The sequence below is a fragment of the Mastomys coucha genome, unplaced genomic scaffold (assembly GCF_008632895.1).
Source record: "Mastomys coucha isolate ucsf_1 unplaced genomic scaffold, UCSF_Mcou_1 pScaffold9, whole genome shotgun sequence".
NCBI lineage: Eukaryota > Metazoa > Chordata > Mammalia > Rodentia > Muridae > Mastomys > Mastomys coucha.
Genome location: NW_022196915.1, coordinates 33,694,262 through 33,718,053, shown reverse-complemented (window position 1 = coordinate 33,718,053; position 23,792 = coordinate 33,694,262). Strand labels below are relative to the sequence as shown.

Below are 23,792 nucleotides of genomic sequence, written 5' to 3'. Positions count from 1 at the left end.
GGGCAACCTCTCTCCTGTTGACCACCTCTCTTTCCCCTTGGACTCCAAACCAAGGGAGGGCCTCTCGGTTCCTCATGTGGTCACTCACCTTTCATACCACTACCTTCTTCTTGGAATGTGTTACGAGCAGTGGTCTGATCTTCTAAGTGTTCACTCCCACCACTTCCTGAAGAGGCTACACTGCTTTGTGGAGACAGGGGGGCATGATCGGATGGGAGGCACTGAGGTCCTCTAGCTCGTAAGTCCTCATGAGACATCCATCCATGTCCTAGAGGCTGGTTTGGCACATTCATGGGTGGGGTAAGGGACACAGATCGTTTCAAAGGGCTGTGGTGTGCCTGGCCTGAGAGAACTGGAAAAAAAAATAGAATGAAATAGGTTATTCTCCCCACTTTAGCCTGGGACGCAGAATAACCCACAATACCTTTGAACCCTCAGAGATACCATGGCTATCTTTTACACTCCACTGGTGGCATAGTGGGCTGAATCAGGCCTGAGACGATCCTGTCCTCTGCATGGTTAAAAAAGAGGCTGCCTGAACCTGCTTGGTCTTAGTGCATGTGAGTTTGGATCTGCCTTTATTTCAGACCTACAAATCAGACTTTGGAGCAGTGAACCTATCTATGTGTTGGACACAGAGTATGTGTTGGACAATTTTATGTTTTAAACACCGAGTGTTCTATTACCCACATCAGTATGGAGGGCTTGAAGGGACAGGCAGGCTGGTTACCATTGTAACTTTGCACGGCTGATCTCGAAGCTGAACTACTTAGTCTAAACAGCAGTCAGGAAACTGTCACCTCTGAATGGTGGTAGGGGCTCGAGGGAAGCCAGCACTGATGTGACCTCAGGGTATGGGGCACTGGCAGGCATGCTGAAAGGGCTAATTCTTTCTCTTGCTCTCAAGGTTCGTGTCAAATTTTATCTGGCAAACACCTCCAGGTAACAAGGCTTTCATTCAGAAGCTACCAAAGTGCTCCCAGTAAGTATGGCCGGCTCTTCCACACAGTGGGCAACATCTGCATGGCTCCTCTTTTTTATTTTCCAGAAAACTAGGAAAAAGCAACAAAATGCACATAACTGGCCAAATTAAATTGAAGGCATTCAAAGGAGGGATTTAAGCAACATCAATGCTGAGGGAGCCGATGTTACCCTTGGTTGGTTTTGATGGGTGTGTAAAGTCACTTTACAAAATAAGTCTATTCATAACTTTTCCCTCAGTCTATTTTGACTGCTGCTGTACTAATGTGGAACTGAGCCACATACATTTTTAAACATTTTCCAGGGAAGCCATTAAACTCCAGCTCCAGCTCTAACCCCTCCAGTGAGGCATTTGCTGTCCCTACTTTCAACCATGTATTTCTTTACTGGCAAGAACTCTCTGTGGTTTTCAGTAGGTAGACCAGATGGCTCAAATAGGAAGGTATTGCTTTTAAGACTGCATTTCTGGAGGGACAGTACTACATAAGAACCAGAGCAAGTGATTAATATGACCCCACTTACAAAATAAAGGCCAGAGCCAAAAGACAGACTGTTGCCAAAAAGCTTGTCTGAGACAGTAATGGTAATGATCTGATGGCTAGCTGGAAACACTCTAAGAGCAACAAGGCTCAATACTTTTGGGGTCAATGTTTCCACTTGACCTTGTGTGTGAAGTGGAGCAATCAGAGGACTAAATAATAAAAACTTCTTTATTAACAAAACAAGTGTGTTGGGAGTAGGTAGGGGCGATTTTGAGTTTAACATTTGTTATCAACTTAGGGAATTTCTAATTTGAGTAGAGTCTGTTGAAGACACAGGATTTTTTTTTTTCTATCTTAAAGATATGTGAATACAACTTAAAAAAAAATCCTATCAGGTTTCTCTTTTCACTAGATTAAAGAACAGATTATTTGAAAAGGCTCCCTGGAAAATGTACTTTTCTTCCCAACTGGAGAAGAACTGGCAAGAGAAAAACAAAGCAAGACAAAACAAAAATAAGTAAATAGAGACAGCAACAAAATGAAGAGAGCAACCAATAGAAAGAAAAGCTAGACATCCAGAAAAAATTCATTTCATGCCTGTCTAAGCATTTACGTAAAATTGGCCAGACTCATCTGAAGCCCCTGAGCGCTGGAACACTCTGGCTCAGCTCTGCATTTTTGTACCTCTTGTGGGGACTTCAAATGGCACTGGCCAGGTATGACCACATTTCCAGATGGGGCTTCCTCTGCACAGCTGGAATTCAAGTGAGTTTGAAACCACAGAATAGGACTTGCCAAAAATGGACCAGAGCAGGTGGGACCTGTGGTACCTAGGATGTTTAGAGGCAGTCACAAAATTGATATCCACGTCTCACACTTCATAGTTGCGTTAGTATGGTATTGACTTAGGATGTGTGTCCATGTGTATACTCACATATGTACCATAGCATGTACGTGGAGGTAAGAGGACAACTGTAGGAGTTGGTTCTCTCCTTCTACTTGTGAGTCCAAGGATTGAACCTAGGTTGTCGGGCTTGCTAGCAAGTGCCTTTCCTCTCTGAGACATCTCGTGGGCCCCTCATTTTGATCTGGATGCTCAGATTAATATAATGTGTATTATATTAATTATATTATATAGATAAATTACATAATTGAATGGAGCCAATTTGTTTTCTTGGACCTAAAAGTTTCTCAAAATCCATGCTGCCCCTCACTCCGGGTGGAATGGCATGCTTGGGAAGCTGCCAGTGTCCCAGAATGCCACTGGTGATTGGGATTAGAGATAGATATTTTCCTCACTGAATCGGCTTATAGGGATTTGAAAAGATACTTACAAAACTGTTTTTGTTTTCCTGAGCTTGAGTGAAGTCAGAGGGGAGAGGGCATGAACTTGGCTTTTGCTTCTGTCTAATAAATCACTTGTAGTTAAGATGCCAGGGCCCTTTTTCCTGGTGACTTCCCATCAAAGGTCACCTCTTCTCTATCTTAGAGGAAACCCTCTGATCCTTAGGGCTGCCCACACTCAGGTCTCTCTGAAGTCATCTTGCAGGGGCAGTCAGAACCTTACACAAAACTTCTGATATTCGGAGAAGGTTGGGGGTTTACAGCTGTACTGAACATCATACTTAAACGAAAGGAAGACTGTGCTGGGCAAATGCCCAGAGACACAGTCAGTGCAGGCCTCTCTCCTTAATCTTTTCTTTTTAGATTTATTTATTTTTATTTTATGTGTATGAGTTTTGTCCGTCTGTATGTCTGTGTACCATGTGCATGTCTGATACTCCTAAGACCTGAGGACAGGGTTAGATACCTAGGAACTTAAGGGTGTTGTCTGTCTGATATTGGTGATGGGAACTGAACCTGAGTTCTCTGCAAGAGCTTCAAGTACTCTAACCACTGAGGCATAACTCCAGATCTATCTTCTTGTAGGGAAGAGACTGAACAGGAGAGATGACTTAGGGGCAAAGACAAACCTATAGGTCTAGGCAGTCTTTGGTGTTAGCTCTTATTCTGGAGTAATCAGGTCTAAAGTGGCAAAGGGGGTATCAGCAGTTCTAAACAGGCATTAAGATTGGTACACGGCTATAGGATTAACGAGGTGGCTGGCATGCATTTGTTTCTGGAACTCACCTGAATCAGTGACCCATGGGGAGAGAAGACATGGACGTTCAAGGGAAATACTAAGACTATTAATTAATAATAGTAAACATTATTAGCTTATGAGTTAGGATGGAAGACCAGTAAAAACAGACTATAAGAAGCTATGAGAAGCCTTCCTGCCTGGCTGGTGGTAGCTGCCCCAGAAGGACTCTGGCAAGAGGCTCTAGAATGCACTTGCTATTGACTGCTGTGTGCTAGTCAGTGGCTAATGATTACTTCAGAGGGCTGTCCCAGAGTCATGTTTAAGTGCTGCAGAATGAAGTGTGCCTTTACAAAACCTCCACAGGGATCAGGAATTGGCAAGTTCTACTTGAGTGGAAGCCCTAAATTTATGCTGCATCTGTGATGTTGACAACAGTGTAGGAGGGGCAGCGTGCTGTTGGATGGCCCCTCATATGAGAACTCACATTAAAGTCTGTTCAGAGGAGCACAATCATGACTCTTTTGCACCTGAATCACTGAAATGACAACTCAGGATTGAATATAATATGGATTCAATTCTGCTTATAGTTTTAGGAATCTATAAAAAATTTCGAGTCTGTATTCATCTGTATAAGAAGCCTTGCATACATTTGCCATTGGGATGTTATAACCTGGAGAACATTTATAAATTCAAATGACCTGAAAGTAAGCAGAAAATATTGAGTATGTCTATTTGAAATATGCCAAAAAAAAAAAAAAGCAGCTAAAACTCATCTGCTATAGCAGCCACGCTGCATAGTAGCACCGAGAGTGTCCTGACCCCATGATGAACTCTGTTATACCACTTGGGGCCAGCCAGCTTCTCTGGCCTCATCTTACCTTGTGATTTTTCTTCCCATCTCCTAACATCTTTGATGTGACTCCCTTTCAACACCTTGGAAAGGAAATATGTGATAGTTGTCCATGGAGTCTGTCTTAAGCGCTCAGATTTATCTCTTATTTCCTTTAACTAACTTTGACTTTGCCTTCATTTTTAATTACTGAGATAAAATTCAGGCAGAAAAATTTCAGCCTATATAGGACTTATTAGAGAATACTAAGTAGAACTTCCATTTCTGCCTTCTGGCAGAGAAGTGAGAGGGTTTGTGGGGGAAAGGCAGGTGTAGGATACTGGACCTGCTGTCTCTCTGGTTCACGGTCAGGAAGGTCTGAAGGACCTGAACCAGAGTCTGACTGTGCCACTTGATCAATGAAACTCTGTCCTAACATTAACAGAAGCCTTTTGTTATGGGTCATACTTCTCAGCTCTTTTTAGTTTTGTGATTTGTGACTGAAAAGACATTTTCCTGAGGACAGACTCCTAACACTTGAGAGGTAGAAGTCTCTAAAAAGACATCATTCAATAATTTCAAAATCGAGAAGCATGAGCTCCTGAAAATCCCTACGCACACCAGGCCCCCATCAGTGGATGAAATACTGTGCTCTGAATTTTATGAGCATGTGAACAATTTTCGAATTCATTTGAGATGGCTATGATAAACGGAAAAGATCTATGCTGGGTGTGTCATTACTTTTGGTTTTGTTTTCATTTGCCTCAGCAGATCTCAAGTGGCACTATTGTTTTAATGGGAAACTCAACCTTTTGATTTATTAACTCATCCATTTCCTTTGTAGATTAACCCACTGCACCGGCAGTTGGCAGAGGGGATGACTGCTCATGTCTTTGCTGAGAGACACTTTCCCCTGTAAGAATCCAGGTAGTTTTAGGAATAGTCAGAGAACTTTCTATGCTTATGACTCTCTCATGTTCAAACCAGCCATGACTTCTCTTAGCTACCACGGGAGTTTGAGTTTAGACTGTTGAGGATGTTGGATGTTTATGTTCCAAGAAGGCAATAAGGATCCCCACCTAACTAACATGGTTCTCCCCCATCTGACCATGTAACCTGGGTTCTCACCTCAAGCGTAGCTTCTGTGAGTACAGAGACCCAGGGACAGCTTTCAGCTTTTTAGTTACCTACATTTTAAACTCAAGAAGTTGCCTGTTGCTCACAGAAATTTGTTAACTTTGAACTTTGTCCTTTTATCTTATTTATGTGTATGGGTGTTTTATCTGCATGTATGTCTCTGTATTCTGTGTATGCAGTGCCCAGAGGAAGGCATTAGGTCCTGTGAGGCAGGAGTTAGAGACAGTTGTGAGCTGCCATGTAGGTGCAGGAAATGTAGCCTGGGTCCTCTGGAAGTGCAGCTGGTGCTTTTAATTGCTAAGCCACCTCTCCAGGCACCCTTTGTTAAAACACAGAATTCTTAGATGTTTGGGTGTTAGAATGTAATCCAATAATATAATTGAGCTATAAAAATAAATAAGAGATGGTTATGGTAGAATATGGTCATTTATATGTGTATATATAAGTACTTATACATATATGAAAAAGTCATTGACATGAATTACCATATATGATTGATATGATAAAAACTTAAAATATAAGTCATTCTAATTTAGGGATTGAAAAGGTAGAATGGGAGCCCAAATATTTGCATGTAGTTAAAAGATATTAACTTATTTCACAATTGAAAATGTCCAGAGGAAAAAGGTCCCAAGGGAACCCTAAGACCCAGCTGACAGGTTGTGTGCCCTTACGCATGACAAAGCATCACAGAAGAGCACCCCCTTATTGTTCCTCACCCCATTATTGTTGCACTTTAACAATTATTCCTAGAGCTGCCCTCTCACCCCAGTTAAAGCATCAGGAGAACCTTTGATGAAACCACTTCAGGGCTCACAAAACACCTTATTTCTGAAGTTTTATTGAAGGAAGGTTGGTCAATACGCATCAAGTTTAAAGCAGAAAGAGCTTGATCTATGCAGCGTTTCAAAGAGGCTACTGAAAGGAACCGGGATGGGTGGAGTAGTCTGTTCCCTCTCTTAAAGGTTTATTTAGATCTGCTTATCACGCATAGTTAGTGATTCATCTTGAGAATATGTTACAGTGCATCTAAGCATTACTACTAGAAGTTTCCAACTTAAAGAATGAAGTTCTACTATTTTGGATATAGGATTCTAGGCACTTCTTTATTTCTCTCTCTCTCTTTCCTCCCTCCCTTCCTTCCTTTCTTTCTTGCTTCCTTTCTTTCTTTCTCTTCCTTCCTTCCTTCCTTTCTTTTTTTCTGAGACAGGTTCTCATTGAGTAGCCCAGGCTTCCCTCATACTCTTAGAGATTCACCTGTCTCAGCCTCCTGAGTGCTGGGATTAAAAGCTCACACCACCAAGTCAGGCTAAGCACCTTAAACAAGACTCGAGGGTGAAATGGTCAGGTGACTTTGAACCCTGGATTATTCCTTTTTGATTGGATTTGTGGTCAGAGGCAGGCCCTGTGGTGGGAAGCTTTGGGAAAGAAAAAGATTCACAGTATTTCAAGAATACATTTTGAAAAATACAAAGCACAGAATGTGATCAATGACATCATGCAAAAAGTCCCAGTAGGACTCACATTTATGGTCATGAACAGATTTGAGTAAGTAGGGGGAGAAGAGAAGAAAGGATCATTAGTTATTAGGTAAAAATTCACATGCGTTGCCACCACTGCTTCAGAAAACAGATTACAAGCACATCCAGTCAGTCAGAAGCCTCAGCTCTGCATGCTTGCTCTCTGCTTCTTGCCCAAACATTTAGAAAACCAATGCTTAGACTATGTGGACACTGGAAGAAGTTCCTCCAACTCTACTTCCTTTTCAATGAAGAAGAGAGAACATGCTACAAAGCCGAGGTGTGAGTGATAGATGGGATATTTCCAGCAAGCCAGGGGTAGACGCTGCATGCTTTCTGTGAAGAGAAAGTGCCTGTGGAGACCAGACCAGACCAGATCAGACCAAACCAGAGCAGACCAGACCAAACCAGATCAAACCAGACCAAACCAAGCCAAGCCAAGCCAAACCAAACCAAACCAAACCAAACCAAACCAAATCAAACCAAACCAAACCAAACCAAACCAAGACTCTAGAAGAGAACGCTGCAGAGAACATTACAACAAAGTTGGCAAACTGCTATCCTTTCGCTCATTAAATCTTTCCTCATATGCTGCTGAAATGAAACCATTCCCATGCAGGGTTGGCTTCTTGAGAAGCCTTCCTGATACCATGATTCCTTGTCACGGTGTCTGCTCTTATTACTTGTGATGGCTCAGCCCTTGAGCAGAGCAGACATGCCCGCTTCTGGCTTCGTGCTATCACTTAAATATTTGGGTTTTTAAGAACTAAATTAGAATGTTTCTGGCACACTTTTGTTACAGCATTTGTCTTTAGAACATTTCATTGTCAGTTTCTGTAATGACAAAACTGGGTATCATCCCGTAGGCAATCTATTTGAAATAACTGCTGGTTGACATCACAGCTTCATTATATGGATTGAGTCAGACCAAAACCTAACATAGACATTTTACAAAAATCAGTAGATTCCCATTTACAGTTTTCATTTCCAATCAAGAGGCTCTGAAAGGAATTCATCCAGGAGCCGCTCGAGTGGTTCCATCAAAACCAAAGACAGTGACAGTGGCAGTCATGTGACATGACTTAAGCAGGTGTCCAGGCACACTCTGGGGACCATGGAATTTGGTCCAGCCTTTTACAAATGTGCATATTGGGTTCATGTCTCCTTTTCTGGATCTTCCCACCTACATTTCTAACTCTGTATGTCACCCTCAGGTTCGCCCAAGAATTTCTATTTACGTAAAGCAGTGTCCAGAAATGAGTTTGGACAGAAGGACAGACTTTGGCTTGTTTTGTTTATGACACCAGGTAAAGAAAACAGTGACAATCTGCAGATTTAATCACATATTTCTCTTAAAGTTTCCCCACATCTTCACTGAGAAAAACGCTTACCGTGTTTGGAGGAGAAGCTCAAAGAGGTCCTTCAGGGCAACCTTCTCCTCTATACCCTTTCTCTGAAGATGGCTCTCGAACAGTACCTGCTGTTCCATCCTCCTTGCACACCTATCCAGGAAGTGCTTTAGCACTTTATATCATATAACATCCCATCTTGTGCTTAATTACTCAACCCCTACTGAGTGTGGGGGCCAGCAAAAACATCCATGTTTGTTACTGTAAGTAGCCAAGACTTCACGACTTAGCATCTCTCCCAAGGTCATGCTTGGCCAGAATTACTGAACACATCAGAGTCTCTTTGTATACCGTGCCACCAGCACCAGTACCTGTTAGGAGAAACTGGCTAATTGCTTGAAAAGAGCTAATAGAATATTTTCAAGCCCCGTCTACCAGCTCTTGTCTTGATCTGAGCCACAGAGTCTTCCCTACCACAAGAGCCTCATAGCTTATAAATAACAGGGACAGGCGGCTCTTATTTGAACAACAGTCAGGTGAAGTCGGCCATTATTAGAGATGCCTACATCTTACTGCAGACAGGGCAGTCGAAAGCACCATGCATTCCACTCTTTCTCTGAGTCTGAAACACTCAAGTCTGCCTTGATCAAACTACCATCTCTCTTTCTTCTTTCTGGTGTTAGAAGAAGGGTTATAAATAATTAGGAATGTATTACCTAGTCCTAACTCTTAACTTAGCTTCCAGCATGAGACTAAGAGGCCCAGCAAGGCACTAGCAGGGCAATTTACTGATTAGGGAATTGGCTCTTGTTTTCATTAAAGCATTCCATCTAAATGTCAAATTCAACAATAACACATAAATGACCATTCAAAAGGACCACAATTGGAGCTTATACTGATAATTAGATGATTTTTTTTTCTTTTTGGTTAATTAAGAAGAATTGAATGCTTTAGCCACTTCTGGCGTCTTGATTACATTTGATTGAATCACCATGTGATTCTGGACGAGTTATCAAGCTTTGCATCCCAGCCCCCATTCTCTTCACCTCTGTCTTCCTGAGTGCTAACGCATCACGACCTGCCCCTGAGGGTGTTGGAACAGAACGAGAGTGGTACTGAGTTTATGCAATTGATTTACTGTGGTCTGTGATTACACATAACGATTGGGATTTTTGACTTGGAGTTGCATTTATCATTTAAACTGTACTGTTCTTCCGTACCCTAGAGAAACAGCATTCTCATGCTTGCTCTCAATATATCTACTTGAGTATTATCAATCACTACTGCCATAAGAGACTTCCAGAGCCAGGGCATAACTCAGTGCCCAGAAAAGGGGCAGGAGTTGAAGATCCTTATTTCTTACTGGACATAAAGAAGGCAAGAGCCTTCAAATCTTGCCAGCAGACAGAACATGCCTGAGAGGTCACTGGAGCTGGGTTGAACCCAGATGCCTACTCTGACCGGGGGTCAGAGGGGTTGAGGGACTCCGTTTGCTCCCTGTCCACTGCCCCCATCCCCTCTACCTGCCCGACAAGTTGTGGAGGTGTGCGTTCACTGATCTACTTAACAATTTCTTACACAATGATCACCACCCCATGCAGGGGTCCTGTAACTGAATGTGGGGCTTGCAAAAAGGTTTGGTGGCATTAAAAGTTTTCTCCCCATACAACTACCAAACATTAATTCAAAATCAAGCATGTAACACATCTGAGGGGTTTCTGGCAACACTCAACCATATCCCCTCAGCAGATGATTTCATTGTGGCCTCAGTTCTGAGCACATAATGTGAGCAATTAGCATCGCACACACCACACCACCACGCAATGCCAACACACTCTGCCCAAAACACCTGGCTCAGATGCACAGCTACCGTAGGTTTTAACTTGCAGTGATTTCCCTGTATGTCCAGGGTTTTCTGCTCTTATAGAGTGCAATCTAGAGCCCCAGAGAGCCCTAATCTCACTGTAAAGCTCAGACAAGTCTTGAACTTGTGATCCTCCTGCCTTAATCTCCCAAGTAGTAGGAGTTACAAGTCTGCATCACAAAAGAATTTATAGTTAATTCTTACTATAAAATAAACATTATAATACGTCGTATTACTTTGCAAGTTCGATTTTGTCTTTAGTAGGTGAATAAATTTCTTGGTAGTTATTATTAGTTCATGACATATGAAGGCCATGGAATAATTTCTCAGGTGAAAAGAGTTTAGAATTGGAAAATTTTTAAGTAGCCATGATCTATTAAGCATTATCTGTTTTCTTTATTCATGTATTGCATCCTTGTGAATTTACCTATTTGCCAAAACTCTGCTCATTACCACTAAAGCGATACTAACAGGCATTTCATAGCCATTCATAGACAGGAATGGCTACAGCACTAACTCACCCCAACTCCTAGCTACAGCGGAGTCAGGAGATATTGCTTAGCTCCTCCAGGCTGAGCAGGTGTCCACGTTTTTGTTGGTACGGTCACTGCTTAAAAAGGGGTGGTGCTGAAGGCTACCCCATCTTTCTTGAGTGCAAGAGCCTGTGATGATACGCTGGTTAGCTTTCTCTCAACTTGATGCAACCTGGAGTCATTTGGAAAGTGGGAACGTCAGCTGAGGGACTGCCAATATCAATTGGCCAATGGGTAAGACTGTGATCGATGATTGGTGTGGAAGAGTGCTTCACCCAGACCCCAGGCCACCATGCTGGGCATCCCTGGGCGAGTAGTTTTGTGTTGTGCACGACACTCTGAGCAGGCCCTGAGGAGCACTCCTCCAGGGTCTCTGCTTCTGTTCTTTGCCCCAGGTTCCTGCTTAAGTTCTTACCCTCAGTGATGGACTGTGATGTGGACGTATATGCTGGATGAACCTTTGCCTTTCTAAGTTGCTTTTGGCTACGGCATTTTATCACAGCCATAGCGTCTCTGAAGACAACCATCCTTAGAAAAGTGTTTTGACTCCTAGATAACTGTGATTTCTCTTGTGGCCATTTTCACTCTTCTTAAGCAAGAGGAGACAGGTCAGGGACAGCCCAGGGCTTCTCTGAACACGAATCACACATCGAAACCCCACGACACACTTTCCCTTAGTCTAGAAACACAGCTGTTGAAAGCATAAGTGATTCTCAATCAGAAACCAAAGAGCTCTGGACTCAAGGGTTAGCAGGGCATCTCCTGTGACTGTGACAGGAAATCTGCTCTTAGGCCTCCCTTGGGCTTACTGAATCAGGATCTGTATTTTTGCAAGGCAGCAGGAGATGTGAGCTCCCATTCTGGGTTAAGACACATTGATTATACACTGGTAGTGAGATTTTGGAATTTTGGTTTCTTTAAAAAACACAAAAATATCATAAGAATATGTGGGGTCAGGGAGCCAATACATGAAGACTGGGGGAGCCAGTCTGGAGCAAGAGTGGGGTTGAGACATGTGAAAACCCTGGAAATCTCGTCCTGAGATCGACAGGAGTGGGAACATCCCATCCCCTCCACACACCCACAGATCTTGATCTATGCAGCCCTGGCTCCTGACTCTTGACCCTCAGAGGAGGTCACATAGTCTGGCAGCCAAGATGGGCTTCCTCTCCTTTATAAGGTTTTGTCCATCCATGTCTGAAATTCCTCCCTCTGCATATGAGGCATCCTCACAGGTCTGGTCCTAGCCAATGATGTATACTCTCCCTGAAAACTCCTACCCACTTCCCAAAAGACTTAAATAGCCTTTGCTCTCCAATTAAATGAGCTGTCTCATTGAAGCCTGTCTCCTGAGAGTCTGTTCTCAATGCACTCACTCCATACCTGAGGTCTCTATCCCTCAGCTGTTCCTGCCTTCCCAATCCCAGAATCCATGGTTGTGATCTCCGGCTATCACACCAATATGCACAGGGAAGTGGAGTCAGGAATGACAAGAATATGTTTTCATTTTAATCCCAGGTGTGGGGCATGGGACTGACTATGATTTGCCTAGTGCTAGTTATAAATAGTTTCTGTGATTGTGTGATGTTTGGAATTCTGGGGATTTTTCAGAGGGTATATAAATGCTAGGGTCTGGAGACATGTGGTGGATTTGTTGGTTGATTGTTGGTTGGTGTTGGTTGGCATTGGTCGTGGTTTGTTAACTACTCATGTTCAAATAAAAAAACAAGAAGCAATCAGATATCCTGACAGTGAAGATCCAACTTGCCCTAAGGAACTCAACACTCCGAATCAGCAGGAAGCAGTCTAACAATAACACTGCCCCTTTCCAACCCCTGACTTTGTTCAGTTAAATCTTTCCTTTCCTCTCTATCTCTTTTCTCTCTTATTTAGTGTTATGGGAGTGTAAGGGTAAAAGAAAAAAGGTTGGAGAAGGGTGGAAGAAAGAAGAACCCACAAAGTAGCCAAAGACAGCTCCACACACCCGCTCCGGCATGCTGGGCACTTGTTCTGCTGAAGCTGGGGTTAGACATCAACCAAGGCCAACACAGCCTGCTGCAGTGAGAAGAACTTGGAAATTCATTTGGAATTCACACAATCCTTTCCTGCCTCAGGCCTCCTCATCTACTGTTGCTATCAGAAGCAACACCATGAGCTTGTGGGGGAAACATATTTACTATGCACTAATGCATTTAGAAATATTCAAGTGCCACAGAAACTGTTATCCTGGTTGTTAGAGTAAGATTAAACCCAGAGAAACCAAACTTGGTTATGGAAGAGCAAACTCAATGCCTGCTAATGGTGATGGCAAAGATACTTCTGGAGCATTTTTCAGCATAGGACGTGAGCATGGACATAATGCCGTAAGAGCGGCAATGCCCACATTTGGTCTGTATACTAATGAACCTTTACCAGCTCTGCTCTGTCTTCTTTGATAGTGTCTCAACTTGGCCTTTACTTATCTCCAATACTTCTTATGGGGCTTTTATACTAAGGACTGAGTAGCCTCATGCATCCTAAATCAAAGCCCTCCACTGAGTTCATCCCCAAATGAAATTTCCATGTATTTTTAAGTGTTGAGACTTCACATTTACTTGGTGGTGGGTGTTACTGTATATGACTTACTTCCTTTCCCATTGAATATTAGTATCTGGAACTACAAAAACCTTGTCTGTCCTAACATTTATAAGCAGTGCTGACTGACTAAATACAATTCTTATTGGAAATTCTTAGTCCTTCCATTATATTCAGAAATTCAGGTTGAGAACTTATTAAAAGTCTGGGTGACATTTGGTTCCTCATAAGCAAAATAGTTAGTGAAGGTGAATTCAACAGGCATTTATTGAACGTCCATGATGTACCAGGCTCTAAAAGCTGTGGGCACAATGCTGAGGAGATCATGAAAACCAGGAGAGGACTCTTGGCCCCTCTCAGAAATGCTCTTCCAGGATGCTATTAGCCCATCAAAACACTCTCATTTGGACATATTTTTCCTGGCTCATTTTTTTTTTTATTTCTCTGTATCTTTGAAAGTTGGCCTTGTAACATGTAGAAGAATGGCTAATTGGGGAAGGAGAAGAGAGTTGCCACCAGCTCTCACTAGGACCGATGCTGGAGAAGAGGCACTAAACTGCATCTTTTTCCCAGTGCTCTCCTGACTCCTGCACATGTAGACTCTCATGACATCATGAATAAAGACTCTCTGCTCTGCTTCCTCTACCTGCCCTAGGCCGGGGATACTGTACTGCTATTCTCCCAAATGCAGAGCTTTTCCCCCTGAAGGCTATCTTTCTCAGCCCCTTATTCTCTGAGGAATAGGTCACATGACAGGGAAACACTACAGCATCAGCTATTATTTGCTATGCTGATTGCAGGTCAGGTGCTCACTATGTTCGTTTACACACTTTTCCATTTGCTCTCCATGCAAAATCTGATGAGGTAGATGATATCAACTCTCTCCTTGTGCCTCCACTTCACAGACAGGAAGTTAGGGCAGAAATATTAAGGACCAAAGATGAGACAGTGAAGAGGTGACAAGAGTCAGAGTTTAAAGTCCAAGGTTCTGTGATTTTTTTCAGGCCTGTGCCCTTAAGCCCAATGCAATGACAAAAACAACTGCCCATCCACCATCCATCCATCCATCCATCCATCCATCCATCTATCCATCCATCCACCCACCCATCCATCCACCCATCCACCCACCCACCCACCCATCCATCCATGCATCCACCCACCCACCCATCCATCCACCCATCCATCTACCCACCCATCCACCCATTCATCCATCCATCTATCCATCTATACATTCAACATAGTATTATTTTCTTTTTAAAGACATCATTTAAAAATTTTTGAGAGCAAGAGAGAGAGAGAGAGAGAGAGAGAGAGAGAGAGAGAGAGAGAGAGAGAGAGAGAGAGGAAGTCAGAAGAAGGCATCAGGCATCAGAGCTGCTGGAGTTTGGTTTACAGGTAGTTGAGAGCCACCTGTCTGAAGAGCAACAAGGAATCTCTAACCATTGAAACATCTCTCCATCTCCACAGACAGCGTGTCTATGCACTAGTGACCAGGATTACAGATGTCAAAAGACAAGTCCGTAAGACACAAGGGCCACACAGATGCAAATAGCACTTCTTTCCCTTTATTAAGCCACCCCCCTTTAATCATTTTGGAGCACATAGTAGCGAGGAGCCTTAAGGCAGCGTTAATACTCTAAACAACACTTTGTATGGAAGGGTGCTGAAGAAGGTAAAAAAAAAAAAAAAAAAAAGAGTTGATTTCAATTTCCATCCATTTGCCCCAGTATCCCAAGAACTAAAGAGAACTTCTGAGGAGGCCAAGCTACACTCTGAGTCATCATGGCCCTTCCTTTTAAGGACAATGGATTAAGGAAGTGTGTGAGGGTCAAGAAGCCTGTCTCCTTTGCCTCTGTAGTGAATGCTCTTCCCCTTGGCTCAAGTGGCTCTTCCATGCAACTGTTGGAAATCCATGGCTCTGTGTAGTGCAGACTCCTGTAACCTGAGTTAGTGGCTGCCTACCCAGCCACACAGAAAGCACCTTTTACTGCACTTGAGTTCCCCCCAAATGGCTCGCAGACTTCATGGGTCTGCTCTTGTGTGGGTGTTGAGGGCTGAGCTAGGCAAACATCTACATACAAGAAGCCAAACCAGGATCTTTTTTGTTTTCAATTGCATTCTGGAGGAACATCAGAATTAAGAAAAACAGCCTAAAAATGTTAAGATAACCATAATGTTTTCCTGAAGGGAAAGCCGTGCCTCAGGAATGGTTTCCCTCAAAATGAACATTTTGACTCGCCAGGTAGCAGATGGCATTGGGACAGAGATTAACATTCCTCAGTCAAGCCCTCAAGAAACTCAGGAGAGGGCAATGCCAAGGTCTCACTGAAGGCTGAGTGTTAATGTTGTTTATGTGCCCAACAGAGTCATCCTCACGGGGTTTTAATGATGGTGCTACATTCTTTTTAAACACTTCGGCCAAAAACATTATTTTCAGAAGGCTAGAAAGTGTCAGTAACAGTGTAGTTTGCTTCTCTCATTTGTCTGTCCGTTCATTCGTTTGTTCACTCACTCACTCACTCACTCATTCGTTCTTGAATTGTCACAAGAATGCAGACTCAGAGGCTGGGAATGTAGGTCAGGTGTAGAGGACTTGTAAAGTTCTCTGTGTGAGCCCCAACACTAAACAAATATATATGATTAGGCACATATCATCTATCCCACCCCTTCTAGGCATTCGACCATTGAAGGAATCAAAGGCCTCAGGTCTTACAAGTGTCCAAGGTCACTCAGAAAATAGGACACTGAAGCCAAACCTAGAATATTGTGCTTGCAGTCGTAGTCACAACCTAACTTTGGTCATATCAATGTCATTAAGAAAAAAAAGAGCAGACAAAGGCTTGATTGGCAGTGGATAATTTCTGCCTTTGTGGGGTCGTAGCCTGCAGGGGCCGCAAGCTGAGGAGTCCGGATTCACAGCACCTTTGAAGCACCCCAGAAACCGGGAGGGCAAGCGCAGTTAGCTGTCTGATGCTGGGATTTCCAGAACCGGTTTTGCCTGGCCCTCACCACCTGGGATTTATCATGTGTAGGCACTGTGTGTTTGTGGTTCCCATGCTAGCTGCATGCCTCTGTTCAGTACCTTCCAGGTCATGCGACCCTCCACTTCTGGACAACTCGTCAGACTGAACCACAGCTCTGAATTCAGTACTGTCTATGCATTTGCAAGGTAATGCCTTCAGCTAAAGTCCTCAGCCATCCTGTTTATTTAATTCTGATATTTTATATAAAATTATACTTGTCTGGCAGTGTATGCCCAGGGTTTGTGTATGTAAGCTAGGACTGACTATCACTTATCTTCTGTATTTTTATGGAGAGTGAACTCTTACCTCACAGAATCAGTGTTTCCAGAGGTAAGCCCTGGAGGAGTGGAGGTGAGAAAACCACCTTCAGGCCAAAGCAGTCTCCCATGCTGGACTTCAGTAGCAACTTTGCCTGAAGTAACAGCGGTTTGAGAGGATGATCCCCAGATGTGTTCATGCTCCTAAGCTATGTGGGGACAGCCAGAATTACAGAGCCTCAGTTCAGGAGACAGGAACATTTCCTGTTTCTCAGCCATGCTTTGAGGCTCCTTTTCTGGAGTGAAAATGCAAGATATAAACATGTAATCTCGTATGTGCTCTTTAAGGAAGAAAAATGAACTGTCTGTATTGACCATTTTAAACATTTGTCCAGGAAACTTCACAGTCTGGAAAGCTGCTGCTGTGTAGCCTGGAGCTGTGAGGGAGAACTTGGGCACTGAGAAGATCCCAGAATTTGGAGCTTCCAGGCGAGCACCTGGGAGCACTGCTTGAGTGGGCAACTGCCTAACAGTCTGCCATTGGCCACCGTCTCTCAGCTGCACAGAGTGAGCTGTGGGGGTAGAGGAATGACAGAATCCCCAAGAAGCCAAAATTATGTGGCTGTCTGTAGGGATCCCGAGGTCATCAACAGAAAATAGGATAGGACCAGGGCTACACAGATCTCTACACTCCTGTTTACAGACACACCTAAATGGAAAGAAAACCACCAAGGATCACATCGTTTGCCTGCAAGATGGCTACTTTCTCTGAGTGTGGCAAGCACTCGCTCCAAAGACAACTGAGCTAAGCAACCAAGCTTACCTTAATGCTGGGTGTGTGTGCTGCTCAGATCCACCTTTAGGAACTGTTTGGCCAGAATCACACAGTTGATTCTGTTCCCAAAGGGTGGCACTCTTGAGAAGCAAGGACTCTTAGACTTAGGGTTAGCCAACAATACATCGATATTTTTGAAATTGGAGCTCTGTTTCCATGAATAAACAGCTGTACAGATGTTCGGGGTTTTTTGTTTGTTTGTTTGTTTTTTGTTTTTGTTTTTTTGTTTTGTTTTTGTTTTTTTTGTTTTGTTTTTTACTTCTCCCACCCCCCTACTCTATGGTTCCTGAGTGAGCTCTGACTTTCAGGTTAATATTTGTTAGCTGAGTTGCTAAAGATGACATTGCCAGACCTAGCAGAGTTAAAGATGGTGTCACAAGTGCCAAATACCATCTTGGCTAAGGACACGCACGTGTGAGCAGCTTTCTCACAGTATAGCTCCCAAAGGCCTAATGACTACAAAATCCCTCCAACTTCTGAAGCATGCTGTGAGCTCCAACATTCTCTCGGCACAGCCAGTGGATGCAGACCCAGACCAGGTGGCACTGGTGGGTTCGTGTCAATACGTTCTCTCTCTCCCGCTCCTGACCATACTTGGGATGACTGTTCTACGCATTTACGAGAACAGCCGAGGAGAGGCCAGACCAAACCATCATATAACGGGACTTGCTTACAACAGAAAAGAAAAAAGAAAAAAAAAAAAAGAAAGTTCCCATCAATCATCCTAACATACAGAGATCAGCTATACACACCAGAAAAAAAAATCTCCAGGAACACTCTCCATAAATTCTCTTAAATATGTTCCAGCTTATGAATGGTGAGAAAGAATCTCGGGAGATGGGGACCAAAATCTTCAGATTTGAAGAGTTCCTGCTGGCAACGATTAATGAGCTAAAACCAGACAATCTACACTACAAATCACAAGTTTCGTCAATGGGGAATGATTTGACTCAAGCAGATGGTGTCAGGCGGCTTCTTAGGAATATGAGCACCATGCGAGCTGCGTCTCGGCTGTGTTTTCTGTCAGATGCCTCACTTGGATGCTGACAGCAGACAAGGAAGCCTACTCTGCTTCTTTGTAACTTTCATTCTTTGCTCATAAGGAAGCTGATGTTCCAGCTGTGGCAGTGCTTGGAAGCCTTACTACCCACAGAGGCTAATCATAGACCATCTGGGGAACCTAGAATTGAGGGAGAGCTCTTGATTTTGGCGTTGACTATTGATTTGTTCCGGTTTTGTTTTGAATCTACAGTTGAAAATAGCTCCAAAGTTGCAACGTCTGTGCTTCCACTGTGGAAACATGGATAGGACAGGTAATGTGTCAAATAGTTACGAAGTTCCTTAAAACAAAGATGGTTCTCGACCTTCCTAATAATTCAACCCTTTAACACAGGCTCTCATGTTGCGGTGATCTCCAACCATAACACTATTTTTGTTGCTACTTCAAATCTGTAATTTTGCTACTGTTATGAATCATAATGTAACTATCTGATATGCAGGATATCTGGTAAATGACCCCTGTGAAAGGGTCATTCAACTCCCAGAAGGGTTGCAACTCACAGGTTGAGAATCGCTGCCTTAAAACAAATCGCTGCCTTCAAAGAGTTCCCATTGCTTCCAAAAGACGCCCATCACATGAGATGCAACCTTGAGTGCTGTAAAAATGGTTTCAAATGGCCTGGAATCCAGGCAACAGCCAACTGAGCCTGAGGAGTCTCAGACAGAGAGGGGTGAGTGTGTGAGTGTGTGTGTGTGTGTGTGTGTGCGTGTGCGTGTGTGTGTATGTGTGTGTGTGCATGTGTGTATGTGTATATGTGTGTATGTGTGTGCATATGTGTATGTGTGTATGTATGTGTATGTGTGTGCATGTGAGTGTGTGTGTGTATGTCTATGTGTGTGTATGTGAGTGTGTGTATGTGTGTATATGTGAGTGTGTGTGTATGTGTGTATATGTGTATATGTGTGTGTATGTGTATGTGTGTGTATGTGTGTATGTGTGTGTATGTGTGTGTATGTATATGTATGTATATGTCAATGTGTGTGTATGTGTTTGTATGTGTGTATGTGTGTGTATATGTGAGTGTGTGTGTGTATGTGTGTATGTGTATGCGTGTATGTGTGTGTATGTGTGTGTGTATGTGTATGTGTGTGTATGTGTGTGTGTGTATGTGTGTGCATGTGAGTGTGTGTGTATGTGTGTGTATGTGTGTATACATGTGTATGTGTATGTATGTGTGTGTATATGTATGTGTGTGTGAGTGTGTGTATGTGTGTGAGTATGTGTATGTGTCTGCCTATGTGTCTGTCTCTGTGTGTGTTTAAATGATAGAGAACTGGATGTGGTGGCACAAGCTAGCAAATTCGCAGCTCTAGTGCTTGGGAGATAGGAGCTAGGAGATAGATCATAGGAGTTCTAGGCCATCCTGGGCTACATTGAGACTTTGTTTCATCCCTTACCCTATGTATCATGGTTCAGATTCTCCCCCTCCCCAACCCCCACTAAGACCTGGACCAGCATTTCTTGCCTGTGTCCTTTTCATTCTAAACAGCAGAAACTGGGCAATGCCTAGAGATCCTTCTCTTAAGAAGGGACTCCAGTAGTTTTCCATGTTATCCTGTGCTCCTTTTCAGCAGGACTGCTCCAGGCTAACATCTGTGTTTTCTGTTAGAACGCCTTTCTTCCCTCCATTCTCTTCCTAAGCATCTTCATGCCTCTGCTTTCTGTACCTTTCTAAGTCCGCGGCAATGGTGCTTGCCCGGACTCACTGAGTGGTAGAGCAGAGAGTCTCCCTCATCTGATCACAGCCCCCCACTTCCTGTTTCTAGGAACCAGGTAGCATTTCCTAGTTTTCAAATCCCTTTAAAATGTGAAGGAGGCCAAAGTTCCATGACAGCTTTCAACCGAATGGGCAGAGAGCATGGATTCTGCCAGGGGAGCCCCACAGCTTTGACCCCTGCAGTGCTAAGGACTCGGTGCTGAGTGCCAGGTCTCAGTACTCTCTGGGATGGAGACTTTCCTGCCTTGTAAACCCAGAATGGAAGAGCCTAGTATGATCCTTAGGCCGTTCTAAAGGCTTGGGAATCCCTGGGAGTCTATGCTTCTCAGAGATACACAGGGGGTAGATTACTAACCCACTGCCCTTTTCAATATGGCACATTATTTTTCCTGGAAATACTCTGCATGCTCAGGACTAGTCACACTTCTGCATCATGTACCTGTATGTTATGTTAGTGAGCGGCATCCTGCTACTTAAGAGCTATTTTGATAAATCTGAATAATAATCTTACACTTACTACAAATTATTCCTGTTTAGTAGTGGACTCAAAATCAGAACATTGATAGCTACCTTTACTTAACTATTTATCCTTACTTAAAAAAATCAGCCGGGCGGTGGTGGCGCACGCCTTTAGTCCCAGCACTTGGGAGGCAGAGGCAGGCGGATTTCTGAGTTCGAGGCCAGCCTGGTCTACAGAGTGAGTTCCAGGACAGCCAGGGCTATACAGAGAAACCCTGTCTCGAAAAAAACCAAAAAAAAAAAAAAAAAAAAAAAAAAAAAAAAAAAAAAAAAAAAAAAAAAAAAAAAAAAAAAAAATCAGATAAATCTCAGGTTACTTAATAAAATTTAATATGTCACTGGAGACAACCTTTGGGAGGGATCCTGGTATTTACTAGGTATTATTATTATATTATTACTATTAATTTACGTGCATGTGTGTACATGTGCCCAAGGCTTGAGAGAGCTGTCGGCTCCCTGATGCTGGAGTGCCAGGCAGTTGTGAGCTGCCTGATGTGAGGGCTGAGAACTCAACTCAGATTCTCTACAAGAACACTATGTGCTCTTAACCACTCAGCCATTTTCCCAGATAAATACTGGATTTTTCAGGATTTTATAAGGGTCTTCTAATTTTTAATTGAGAATTTTATACTTGTGTATGTATTTTGATCAAACGTATTCCTCATTCCTTCCTCTCCAGCTCCTCCCCCTAACTCCTGCCTAGTCTTAAAAACAGAATAAAACAAACAAAAAACCCATGACACCAATAGACATAAACATGTCCATGTGGGGGTGGGGATGGAGCTCGCTCTAGACGAAGTACTACCAGCAACTGAGGCTTGCTGACAGCAGGAGAAATAGACTATGGAGAGCACAGCAGCTGGGGGTCAGCCCTTGAAAACACAAACAAACAAGTAGCATTATACAAACTAAGCAGGTTTTATTTGTGTATTTAGGAGTGTGTGTATGTGTGTGTGTGTGTGTGTGTGTGTGTGTGTGTAAAGAAAAAGAGGCCATGAAAATGACAGGTAAGGAGAAGTATATGGAGGGTGGGTTTGGAGGGAGGAAAGCAAGGAGAAAATGATGTAGTTATATTATAATCTCAAAAATAAAAGAAAGAAGAAAGGAATGTAAATGAAACTGAGACAGAAGAAAATGTGGAATCATTATAACTGTTCCATCTAATTAGGAGACCAAAGTTACCAGTGAAGAATCTGCAGTTACTGTAGTTGGATCATTATAATGATTCCATATTTTAGATACACTCAAAAGAAAATCCTTATGTACACATGCACACGCGCACTCACACACACACACACACACCACACACACACAGAGGAAAGACTAGTTGCAAGCCTAATGTTCCTGGTTTAATTGAGAGGATAGACCAAATTTTGGGGCCTGAGTTTATGACTGTGCCTTCTATGTATCTTCTATGTATTAAACAGCTGACTAACAGGACCCTCACAGCTACTATGCTTTGACTCGCTGGAGAAGAGGGGTGCAAGATCGACTCCCCCTCGGGCTCATGTGCTCAACAGTGCTTGGTTTCTAGCTTGTGGTACTGTTGTGACAGCTGTGGTGGCCTAGGTGGCAGGGCCTGTCTGGTGGGAGGAGGCCGTCAGGAGTGAGATGGGGAAGGTCAGAGCCAGGCTTTGCTGTCTGTCCTGCTCTCCTCTTTCTTTGTTCTCACAGCATGAGCAAGATGCCATCACATTCACCCATTATCCCTGCCCTGCCCTACCATGACAGACTACATCTTCTGAAATCGTGAGACCTCCAAGTCCCTTCTCCCTTAAGTTTCTTCTGTCAGGGCTTTCATCACACAGATGAGAAAAGGAATAAAATTCTACACAAAAAGACTATGGGGCTCTGGGATCCAGTGGTTAAGAGCACTAGCTGCCCTTCCAAAGGACTGGGTTCAATTATCAGCACCTATCTGATGACTCACAATCACCTGTAACACCAGTTCCAGAGGACCTAACACCCTTTTCTGGCCTCCGTGGGCACCAATCATGCACATGACACACTGACATACATGCAGGCAAAACACCCATTCACACAAGGTAAAATGATTTCTAAAAATTTAGTGATGATGAAAGGGTATATACATATTCAAGTTTTAAATTAGAGTGCTAAAGGTCTCATTCTTTATAACTCAATGCTTTAAGTGGCTATTACAATGAGCACATCAATTTCCCATCCTGAGCAGGTCCACTGAGAGGTCTTCTGATAAAATTTATCCCCACTTTTATATATGAATAAAAGAGATTTAATAGTCAAATAACTTCTCCATGACTATACCCCTAGCTATTGATCAAGAACACCTTTTTGGGTACTGGAGAGATGGTTCAGTTTGAGAGCACTTTTCCAGAGAACAGAGGTTCAAACCCCAGCATACACATGGCAGCCAACATCCCTTTCTGAGGGATCCAACACCCTCTCCTGCCCCCTTCAGGCACTGCACATATGTGGTACACAAACACACATGTATGCAGAAGAGCACCCATATATGTAAAATAAAGAAATCTAAAAACAATAACAAAACAACACAAATCACTTTGTTGTTTATATCCCAAATTTGAATATCTAAGATGTTACACATAGCCTTATAGTTCTCTTCATGTGACACTGCATGTGGCTTGTCTCTCAACATCTTATGTGACTAGTGGTGCCCTCTAGTGTAGCATGGGACACAGGGGGCCTTTAGGTCACTTGAGATCCATTAGGGAGATTTTCACAAAGTCTTAGGTGGTTCCCATCAAGGCTTGTCATAGAAACCTGAGCCTGGCCATGCCCAGCTCTTCCCTCTTCCTGACTGCCACGTGATCATTTGCATACACAGTCTTGATACTGCCATCTGCCATGATGTGGGACAGCCACATGGATCCTCCCAGAACTGAGCCCATGCAGGTGCCAAGCCCTTGAGCTTCCCGAACTAGAGATTGAGTGAACATCTTTGATAAACTTAGCCTGTCTCACATATTTTCTTTCTTCTTTTCTTTCTTTCTTTCTTTCTTTCTTTTTCTTTCTTTCTTTCTTTTTTTTTT

The 23,792-nt window shown here is 43.2% G+C and overlaps 1 protein-coding gene across 3 annotated transcripts in view; it reads right to left on the bottom strand.

Annotated features, from left to right (window-relative positions):
• Samd4a (sterile alpha motif domain containing 4A) overlaps positions 1-23,792 on the bottom strand; it is a 216,422-nt gene that overhangs the window by 47,131 nt on the left and 145,499 nt on the right. For 2 of the 3 annotated variants that reach the window (XM_031361918.1, XM_031361920.1), the window contains one exon: positions 89-352. The exons of the other annotated variant lie outside the window; for it this stretch is intronic. In XM_031361918.1, coding sequence (XP_031217778.1) covers positions 89-352 — 264 coding nt within the window. The remainder of the gene's footprint in view (positions 1-88; positions 353-23,792) is intronic. 3 annotated transcript variants of the gene reach the window in all.